Source organism: Malurus melanocephalus, unplaced genomic scaffold, assembly GCF_030028575.1.
Source record: "Malurus melanocephalus ecotype Western Australia unplaced genomic scaffold, MMel_1.1 scaffold_934, whole genome shotgun sequence".
Lineage (NCBI taxonomy): Eukaryota > Metazoa > Chordata > Aves > Passeriformes > Maluridae > Malurus > Malurus melanocephalus.
In genome coordinates, this window is record NW_026624166.1 from 18,615 (window position 1) to 29,248 (window position 10,634).

At 48.0% G+C, this 10,634-nt stretch overlaps 3 protein-coding genes across 3 annotated transcripts in view; 1 reads left to right on the forward strand and 2 right to left on the reverse strand.

Annotated features, from left to right (window-relative positions):
* GAA (alpha glucosidase) overlaps positions 1 to 99 on the reverse strand; it is a 7,001-nt gene extending 6,902 nt beyond the window's left edge. The window contains exon 1 of the mRNA XM_057386199.1: positions 4 to 99. Within this exon, the coding sequence (XP_057242182.1) occupies positions 4 to 99 (96 nt within the window). The remainder of the gene's footprint in view (positions 1 to 3) is intronic.
* An 83-nt stretch (positions 100 to 182) lies between these two features.
* Positions 183 to 10,608, reverse strand: CCDC40 (coiled-coil domain containing 40). Its single transcript, XM_057386196.1, has 19 exons — positions 10,568 to 10,608; positions 10,277 to 10,372; positions 9,551 to 9,641; positions 9,215 to 9,402; positions 8,649 to 8,732; positions 8,347 to 8,566; positions 7,858 to 8,015; positions 6,909 to 7,031; positions 6,411 to 6,532; positions 5,459 to 5,702; positions 5,183 to 5,365; positions 4,266 to 4,511; positions 3,525 to 3,738; positions 2,873 to 3,042; positions 2,665 to 2,756; positions 2,203 to 2,323; positions 1,332 to 1,520; positions 955 to 1,113; positions 183 to 498 (listed from the first exon to the last, which is right to left on the reverse strand). The coding sequence occupies exons 1-19, from the start codon at positions 10,583 to 10,585 to the stop codon at positions 256 to 258; spliced, it is 2,961 nt and encodes a 986-aa protein (XP_057242179.1). The 5' UTR covers positions 10,586 to 10,608; the 3' UTR covers positions 183 to 255.
* Positions 10,333 to 10,634, forward strand: part of TBC1D16 (TBC1 domain family member 16) — a 34,007-nt gene continuing 33,705 nt past the window's right edge. Inside the window, exon 1 of the mRNA XM_057386195.1 lies at positions 10,333 to 10,389. The gene's annotated coding sequence lies outside the window, so the exon portion shown is untranslated. The remainder of the gene's footprint in view (positions 10,390 to 10,634) is intronic.

Below are 10,634 nucleotides of genomic sequence, written 5' to 3' on the forward strand. Positions count from 1 at the left end.
CGCGTCCGCAGAATCGGGGCTACAGCGGCCCGGGGGCGGGGCGGCGAGGCGGGCCCTGGAGCTGCTTGGGTAGCGAGAGTSAAACGTAAACAGGAACATAGTGAAGAATCATAATGGTGCACTGTAAATAGACATTACAGCCCACAAAATAAGTATTATACCCTACACCTGCTTATTTTTCTATATTTATTTATTTACAAAGCCTGGAGSTGATGGAAGAATAAAAAGTTGTTRCATGTATTTTCTCTGTTTGTGTCARGCTTTCCCTGAGCCGAGCCTAGATCCCAAGCAGTGGCTGAGCCACTGCAGAAGCTTCTCGTGCCGGGGCTGTTCCTTCTTGATCTTCTGCACGATGGTGTTAATGGTCTGCAGCCGACCCTGCAGYTTCTCCTGCTGCTTGGTGCAAGCCTCTTCTGTGTGCACAGCCTTGTACCTCCCTTCATTCAGCGCCTGCAGCTGCTTCTGGTGCGCCTGGTGGGCCACAAGCTTCAACAGGTTCTGAGAAAACAACAACGGAAGGGGCTGTGACAGCAGGAAACACACACAGCAGAGAGCCACGGCATGGGCGGGACTGGTGTCAAGTGCTGTGACCATCATGTTGGACAAGGGAAGGACAGTGCTGTGAGTTCCCCATTTTAACAGCTGAATAGCACCCCAGCCTGCATCCTGGAGGGGTACAGACATCACAGAATTCCATAAACCACAAAAATTCCCATACACATGAGGCAACCCTCACCAGGACAGGGCTTCAATATGTCCAGTTGGCTCTTGGTGGGCCCCCAAAATGTGCTCATTAATGGGTTGCTAAAATGCCACTGAGCACATCCAGTTCAGGACTGTGCTGAGACAGAGTTGGCACTGTGGCASAAGAAGACCCAGCACTGCTGGCACTGCTGCAGAGGAAGAAGCAGGCTCTGGCTGGCTCCCATTCTGTGAGGAGGTGGATGTGCTCACCCATCGTTTCTCGTTCTGAAGACGTTCCATGTCCGAGACGAGGTTGGAAGCCTCAGCCTGGAGTTTGGACATTTCCTGCTTCTTTTCCTTAAAGGAGGCATTGAGGGTCTCTTGGATGATCTCCAGATCCTGGATGGTTTGGTTGCATTCACAAATGTTCTAGTAAATGGAAGAGAAGAAAACGGCAGCTTTCAGTTCTTTAGTYCAGCTGCATTGCTGACCATCCTCCCAGAACTCAGTTTTGGGGGATTTTGAATGAATAAATTTCCAAAGCCTGTCCCTGTGCTGGTGCAGGGTCTGTGCACAGACAGCCCTGTGCTCACCACCACGCCAACCCCAGCTGGGTGAGCTCCTGCAGCCCCACTTTCCTTGCTCACCTCCTTGGTTTCCCTGAGCTTCCTCTTCAGCTCTGGTTTCTTGATCTGGAAGTCGCTCTTGGTGGTTTGTTTTTTATCTACTTTGTTCAGAGCATCTGCCCGATTCGCTATCGTCTCTCTCTGAGAAACACACGCCTCCATAGCCCGAACCAACATCTCCTGCTGCTTCACCAGCTGCCCATAGCGGACCTGTYGTTTGCCAAGACACAAACCAGCCTCAAAATACCAAATGTTTACCAAGAGCACCAAGGGAAGCTGTCTGGGTGGCACATCCCACCAGCAGAAACCAGACCCACATGACACGAGCGCCTGCAAGGCAGATTTGGTCCAAAGCCAAACCTGGTTTGCTGTGTGTGATCTGGAAGGCAGAGGCCTGGATGATCAGCTTGTCTACACTAATATTCAAAATGTTAGTCTGAACCTCATTAGCAAGAGAATAAGCAGAAAAGCAGAAGCAGAAAAGCAGAAGCAGAAAAGCAGAAGCATCCCAACAGTGAAGGGGAAGAGCTGCTCTGCCAGGAGAGGGAACACTTCCCTAAACCAGTGATTAAGGTGATGCAATGTTTAGTAATCAACATATCTTTGCTTTTAAACCAGGATCACATAATCAGGTGGCTGGCTGACATACTGCTATTTAAATGGATTTCTTGGGAGTATCCAGGCTGCTAAGCCTGGCACAGGGAATGCAGGATGTGTGGGATGTTGGATGTGCTCAGTTCAGTCGAGCTGTGGGGGTTAGCAGTCCCGCCCTGGGCTCTGGAGATGCCACTTCTCCAGCCTGTTTCTCATCTCCTGCCTCATGTTTCAGTCACTCCAAGGCTGAGTACACTGTGTAGCTTCCCCTCCTCAGCCCCCTTTCCCAAAGCCTTACCTGCATCCTACGAATCTCTGATTTCATRTCATGGATTTCACCTTGTTCTATCAAAGAATCTGTTGCTTCCCGCATCTCCTTTGCCAGCTGGATCTTCTTCTCCCACAGCAGGATCTGATGCCTTCAGAGAARAAAGGGGAAGAGAAAGARAAAGCTAAACCCCCATTAACTGCCCACAGTTAATTAACTGCCCAGGGCAGCACACTCACTCTGATCCTGGCAGRGGATCTTGGCAACATCCAACTCACACATGCTGGAACTGTTAACACCAACACCCTCCCAGCTCCTGCTGGTTCCAGACACTGCTGAAACACCTTTCATTTTCTGTGTTTCARACATTCATTAAATCCTATCCCCTTCTCCAGGAAGGGCAGAAGTACATTTGCTGGTGCCAGGTTTGGTGACTGGAGAAGAACAGAACATGGGCACAGAAACACAGGACTGTGGCACTCTGGTACCTACTCTGCCTCTACCAGGCTGTTCAGGAGCCTTTCCTTCTCCTCAGTCAATTGACTGTGCCTCTCCTGCAGCTCCACAGATTCTTTTTCTGCTGCCTAGATTTGGGAAGAACAAAACAATACAACACTGTTGGGCTGAGAAGTTTTTCCAGGATCACTGTTTGCCTCTGATCTGAATGGGAGCCTGGGAATGAGGTGCCAGGCCTCAGTACCTTGAGAGAGTGCACAAAYTCGCTCTCTATGACCATTTTGTCATTTTGCAGCTCTTCAAAGCTGCTGTTGTTCTTGTTGATCAACATATTCAACTTTATCAAGTCATTTGACATGTTCTTCATGTGCCGTTCCACTTCCTTCTGTTCTTTTATTTCATGCTGAATTTCATCTGTGGGTGAACAGAAAAAAAGTCTTAGAATTCCCCTGAGCACTGTGTTGAACAGGGTTCAAAAGTGTGACAAACTGCTATCAGAGCTGGCAACACTTCAGGCAGAGCCATCTGTGTCCAGCTAAAATGTTTTTTCCACAAGCTCAAAAACAACAAAGGTTCTGAAGGAGATTCCTGTGGAAAAAAGTTGGGTTTGGCCAAGGAAAGTGCTGTCATTGCTGAGGCATTACCTACCCACTACTTGCAGACTTTATTTAACAAGTGTGACAGGTGACAGTGTCACTGGGGTCTGACTGTCAGGACAGCAGGATCAATCCTTACCGGAATAACAACATGCAATCAGCAGGAGTGCTTGGGCTGTTGGTATTCCTGCTCACACACATCCAGGAGCACTCTTTGGGACAGGTCCAGCTTTTCCCATCTGTAACCCCCCAATCCCTTCACAGATGAGCATTTTAAGGAGGAGCTAGGCACTGACTCACTTTCCATGCGCACTTTCCTCTGCTCCATGACGATGATCTGTTTCTGTAACATATCCAGTGAGGTGATTTGTTCCTCCCTCTCCCGTGTCAGCTTCAYCAGCTCCTTCTGCTCATTGAGCCAGTACTTCTGCAACGTCATCACCTCGGAATTGCATTCTTCTATCTGCTTATTCAGCTTGTTGATCTCTAATTCCAGTGGTCCCAGTTCTTGCCCCTGTAAAGGGCAAAGTTTGGGATAAATCAGGCAGGAGCTGCTGGAGTTGTTTACAGCATCTGGACATTGCAAAGTTTGCAGAGGATGTGCCACAGGATCCATTTCCACGTGGGCATCCATAAGGTCTTGCACTGCCAGGGACTGATCTGGGAATCACCCAAATGGGGCCAACCATCAAAYGACTGAAATCTCTCTGCCTGCCCCACTCTCCCCTCTTCAGTGTTTGCAGATTTTCCAACAGATCCTGTTTATTCATTGATGCTATTAGACATTTTTACCAGGTGCAGGCAAGTCCCTGCAGGGATCTGTGCCAGGCACACCCTCATTTCCCAATTCCCTTCACTGCACTAAGAGCTGTCTGATAAAYATAAACATAAACATAAACACTCACATTAACCAGTGCAGCTTTTCAATCACAGTGCTGGTGACTGAAAGTTTGAACTACCCAACACTTACTTTGATCAGGGATATCTGTGGTCAYCACAAAGAATAAAATCAAAATGGGACTGAAACATGAAAGTACCTACCCCCAGCTGAGCAAGAAGCATCTCCAGCTTCTTGTTGTACATGCAAATGATCCCTCCCTTCTTGTCAGCCAGGATCCTGGACTTGGCAATCTCATTTTCCTGGCAGGCGATCATTTCATTCATATACTTTATTTCTTTGTCCACCTCACTCAGTGATTTTTGGTGACCTGTCAGCCTGGAGCTGGTATTAGTTGCRTTCAGAATAATCTGGGCCACGTCATTCTCAACCTTGTAATAATGCAGCTCCTGGAAATATTGAGAAAACACATCACTGTCCCCTCCAGCCTCTGGTTGAGTTGTAATGCCACTTGTCCCAGCACAAGAGTCAGAGGATTGAGATTCTCCTCCCAGGTCTGTACTACAAGTCATAAGCTACTTACCCTCTGTGTACCTTTGCTTCTCCATCAATTGACAGGTAATAAAATATTTACCTCTGCAGAAAAGCATTAAAGAGCCTAAACATTCCAAAAACCTGTAAGAGACCTCACTCATCCCTTGTGCAATGACCCCCTGGCCAGGTTGGACTGTTTCTTGGACTGTTCTCAGAACTGAGAACTGCCTGGCATCCCACTCCATGATGAATCATAGAAATAAAAGTTAGTTAAAACTACACTACAGAAGTACCACATGTCCACTGTTTTTCTCCARCACATAAGAAACACTTTATTGTAAATACTCCCAGGATTCATCATTTTGCCCATTTCAGTAAAGAGCAGTGTGGTTTGTGTCAGGCCTTTTTGGCCAAGCTCTCTCCTGTACACCAGAATCCTGCAATAAGAACACAGATTGCAGAAACAAACTCAGCAGAGTTTCAGAGCAGACCTGAAACCAGAAGAGAGTCACTGATAAACCCTGCTGGGGTTAACCCACTGCTCCAGTGGCTCCTTCCCTGCCCTCCCAAGGTGRGGATGCCATACCAGGTTGCTTTTTCTGCTCCGAAGTTTTTCAGCCAGCTGGGAGAAGTGCTTTGCAGCTTTGCTGGATACCATCTGGTCCTGAAGCTTTTCCAAGATTTCACTCTCTAGCTGCTCTTTGACAAAAGTTCCCTTCTCCACACCCTTCCTGATGGCCAGCAACTCGTTCAGGTGACCAGCTTGGTCCTAAAAGGTTGGAAGACACAGTCAGGATCACTGCAAGTGTTTGAGGAAGGGTGTTCAAGTACTCAAAAGAATTCATCTTCCATGATCTCTGACCATCTTGGTCCTGCTGAGGGCCTCCTCTGTCTCATGGAGAACACGAGTGTAGGTGCCAGTTTGAGCCTGCAGRGCCTCCTGCTCCAGCAGGCACCGGGCAATCATTTTCTTTGTCACACTGGCATTGTTCTGGGACCGGTGCAGGTGGGTGACAAGGTTCTCATTTTTCTCCTCCTCTTTCCTGATGGACTTCCCACAGCCRTGGATGTCCCCTTCCAGGGACTTGAGGTCACGTCTGTAGTTGCTGGAGGGGCAAAGAGGATGGAAAATCATCACAGCCATGTACAAATTCCTCTTTTCAAACATGTTATTGCAGCCACAACTGCTCAAGAAGGAAGATCTTWGTAAGGGCTCAGCTGCTGTGACAGTGCAGAGTCAGCAGGAGATGGATGGAAACATTAAGATTTAAAGGTAAACGTGTGTAGGAAAATTAATTCCTTCTTTCAGTACTGTCCCACCCCCTAYTCCTACCAGGATGTCCCCATATAAAAGCAGATTGTTTGTTCTCAGAGAAYCAGTCAAGCTTTAAGGCTCCAGAGCAAATAAACACTTCCTCTRGCAACAACAGGGAGGTTTTCCTGAACATTTCCAAAGGCCTCACAAAACCCTGATAAGTGAGAGATAAATGCTTCCTGACATCCAGCTCTTTGGAGAAAGAGACATTACAGCGGTGAGGGAACTCTTAAAGGAATAAAATATGAATATAAAAACTCTAAAAAGCTTTACGAACCCCCCACATTCCAAGGAAGAGATGTTRGGATAAAGAAAACACCAACAAAGAACAGGGCTTCTTACCCTTTAACTTTATTATGTGTTTTAGAGCAGGAAACTCTTTGTAGCTGACACGCCCTGCCTGCACAGGGCTAAAACTGCCAGGAGACACTGGAATCCCCTCCTGGAATCCCTCCTGCCCAAAGCTGAGCTGTCCCCAGGGCCTGGTTTCAMACTGTACCTCAGCAGCTCCTGAGCAACAACATAGGCCTCGTCCCTCTGCTTCATTCCAGCCAAGCTGCTGTTCCAGTGCTCCATCAAGCTCTTTTTCTCCATGCTAATAGCCTGGACCTCCAGACCAGCCTGGGGAACAAGAGATGGCAGACAGGATGAACCTACACTGTGCTGAAAAGCCAAATTCATGTTAGAATGCTTTTTTTTTTTTTCTTGTTCATAATGTGCTGAGTAGAATCAGCTTCAACTCTGTTACTGGTTGATTGCCTCAGCAGCCCACAGAGCACAGGTCTGCAAGAAAAAGCTGCTGAGAAGGGCAGGACAAAGTGATTTACAGGCACTTCTTAAGGACAAAGGAAAAGAAAAAAAAAAAAGCCTTCATTCTTCCAAACAGGAACAAACTGTGAAACTCTGTCCCACATTGTGCACACCACGTGAGCATGGGCCAAAGGGGTCAGTCCTGCCAGAGGGAAATATTAACCACAAGAGAAATGTCCCCTCCTACCTCAGTGACTGCCTGCCGGGTCACTTTTGTGTCCTCTGTCTGGGCTGCAAGCTGAGCTTCAAGCAGAGCAATTTGTTCCTGGAGCTCGTAGACTCTCCTGGTGGACTGGTCTAGGAGAAGGTCCTGAAAGGCAGAGCCAAACAGTGCAGGTGAGTCATGGAATCTCAGTCCAAACCAACTGTACCTACAGAAATAATGTCAGTTATAAAAGGAATTAAAACTGGCAACTGGGTTAGAGTTTAGTCCTGCTGAAACTTTCCTATTCATACACAAATGGCTCACRAGTGCAGCAGGGACAACTTGCAAGGGAATGAAGCTTTTGCTGACTGTTTATCATTCCAGCTGCAGCAGTAAATTGATAGTTCAGCTCTGAAGCCACCTTCCCTCCTGTTGGCATGGATTACACTGGGCCACCTCTCCAGCTTAATAATATATATTTGAAAATCCTTTGTTGAAACACTCCTAAATCCACWGTTTTTCAACAGTTTGCTTGGAATTCTGCATTAGCAATACCCCGTGGATTGTGTCCTGGAAGGCAGCAGAGGGAGCTCCAGCACTGGCCGGCTCTGCTCATTCCCAAAGTTCACTTTCCATTGTGAAATTTGCTGTGATTCAGAATAATTCTAGMGACCTGAATCCATGATATTTGTTCATTAAATATCTTCCTTCCCCCACATGCTCCCTTCCTTGTGATAAGAGTGATTTACTCTCCTAAGGCTTGCAAAACCCTCTGGGCAGTGGGTGTTGCTGCCTAGGTGGGGGCAGGCATGGCTGCTTCTTCTTTTCAGAAAAACCTCTGGATTTTTTTTTTAATTATTTGAGAATAAGATCTCCAGGCATCTTCCATAATTCAGTCATTCTAACCTTCCTTCTGACAAGGCAGCACATCCTCCAAGACTCACTGCTGTCACCTGCATTTATTTATTTCAAAGACAGTTTTACTTAGTACCTGTTTTTTCTTTTCCACCTCAGCCTGGATCTTCTCTGCCTCAGCCCTCTTTGCTGTCTGTTTCATCAGTAAAATCTTGTGATGCATGTCCTGGTCCATGTTCTGCACATAGAAGAGCTCCAAGGCCAGGTTTTCAATCTCGGTCTGCAATGCAGAAACTGAAGGACAGGGGGCAAAATAGTTAGAGAGAAGTTTGTTTGTAGGGTACACCTTAAACAGAGATAAAAGGGAAAGAAATAGAGAATCCCAAAACAAAACCTCTCACAGCTTAAACCAGCCCTCATACAGTTCCACAAGCAAAGCTAAAGATCCTGGCAAGCAATTCCCAGAATCCCAGCACACAGAATCCCAGGAATATCAATGAAATTTTTCAGTGAGCGCGTTAATCCTGACTGATTAATTTACTGTATTTTTTAATCCAGTTCTTGGCTTAAATTGAAAYTAATTTCTCCACACAGCCCTAGAATTGGGAAACAGTGCCTCAGTCACCTTTCTTGCGTTCATCATCTGTGTTGTGACACATTTCCTTGTGAGCATCCCTGAGGCTCTTCAGCTCCTCCTCCAGCTGCCGGCGCGCTGCGGCCGCCTGCCAACAGCGCTTGTGGCTCTTCTCCAGTTCCACCTCCAGCTGCCCCAGCTGCTGCTGGGCTCCATAAAGCACCACCCCGAGCTCTTCTCTCTGCTCTTTGCTGGTCTTCATTGCTGTTCTCTGCASACACAAGAGGGAAGGAGCTGTCTCSCAGCAGCTCAGACAGGAGGGGGTGTGGGAAGGTAAAGGAGAGGCTGTTTACCAGCTCATGGAGGTCTAGCTTCACTTGCTCGATCTGCTTAGTGAGGTAATTCTTCAGGGCAGCCTGGAATCTGGTCATCAGAGGCTGTAAAGAAGGATGGCATTAATTAACTGTAACGTAYTTGTGTAATAGATTATGAAGAAACCTCCCTGCTACTCCCCCCACCCAATAAAACATTTCTGTGACACTGACACTTTTGTTCTTGCTTTAGTTACACTCACTGAAGCAAGGGAGAGATGTTAGATAGTGGGTATTTGCTGATGCCAAAAGTGAGAATGTTTGAAAGTCAGAAACGTGTCAGAAGAGCTACACGTGAGAACCCACCCTCTCACTTTGCTGCAAGGATTTGTCTTTCAGGGGCACTGAAGGGATCCCATTTACCCACTGCAATGCTCAGTTCTGAACCTGCAGCTCTGGGGTTAGGATTGAGTGACACAGTCACCAGTTAATCCTTTTTCACATGTGCAGTTGARCAGCTGAGCCACTGCTCACAGCTCACCTCACATGTTTTAGAGAAACACAAACATCAAGCCTGCAAAGAATGACAAGATTTGAAGACTTCTCACATGGTCTGGATCCAAGACGACCAGTTCTGTTTCTTCTTCTTCTTCTTCTTCGTCTTCTTCTTCTTCTTCTTCTTCTTCTTCTGTTTCCCCCATACTTTTTTTTGTCTCATGTTCCTCAGCTCCCTGCTGCTGGAATCCCCTTTCCCATCTTTGGTTGCCATGATGAACACTGGGTTCTCCTTTGCTCTCTGGACCACAGCCCACCAAAAAAAAAAAGGAAAAAGATAAAGAAATAGGACTAGATTTCATATAACAATGACCAGAAAGGGAGAAAAGCAGAGGCTGTTCTTGAGAGATGGTCTCAGGTGCTGTTTTGTTGCTGGCACTGGGGGATACCTGGCTCTGTGCTGGTGTCTGGCTCCTCTCCAGGTGCTCCTGAAGGAAGGGAAGGGGCTCCTCTTCCTAGAGCTTGCTGCTCCATGTCATCCTGTTCAGGAGAACAAGTGTCACATTCTGCGTTATCAGGGAAAGTCTCAGGCAATTTTCCTCAAAACATAAAATCCATCTAACTCTGCTTATCCCTAAACATCTGCTCATTTTAGCCATGAGACAAGAATGGTGCAGAAAAAGCATCCACACAAGGGCCTGATTCTCAAACCAGCACAGACACTGGCAAAGCTGTGCCCCTCTGGTTTAAAAAGCACTTCACAGACACACAGCACAGCAGCAGCAGTTCTGCTTCTGTCAGAGCTGTATGACCCCTTTGGCTTCTCTTTGTGCCACTTCTGGTTGGATTCGTGTTTGCAGCAATGAAACTGTGCCAGGAGAACGTGCACCTACAAATAATGTTCAGGCATTGTGTGAACTGCAGATCAGGGAATGGTTTGGGGGGGGATCCTACAGCTTTTCTCATTCCACCCCCTGCCACCAACAGGAACACCTTCCACTAGACCAGGTCGATGCAAAATTTTTAATGGCTTTTTTTTTGCTTTATATGAGGGCAAGGCTGGAATAATCACTTGCTTTACTTCTTGCTATTGAAGCTGCACCCAAGAAGGTGCCGCTCTGTAAGGGACTTGTGGGAACGGGCTGCCCCCATGTAAATRTTCCAAAGGGAATCACCTCCAGAGGAAGATGTGACAGATCTCCGCTTTCATCCCGCTCCGCGGAGCCCAATTCCCCCGCAGCCTCCTCCATGGCGCCGGGGCCGGGCTGGGCCTGCAACCGGAGAGAGGGTGAGCACCGGGATCAGCCCCGGCGGGCTGGGCACGGACACGGACCGGGGGAGGCGGGAGGAGCCGGGGCGGCGGTGGAGGGGACGGGACGGGACGGGATAGGATGGGATAGGACAGGCGGATCCCGGCCCGGTGCAGCCCCGAGCCGCAGTCCCGGCCCGGCCCGGCCCGGACTCACCGGCGGCGGCTCCGCCATGTTCCCGTTGCCAGGCAACGCGTCAACACCCGCTCACGTGACCGCCCGG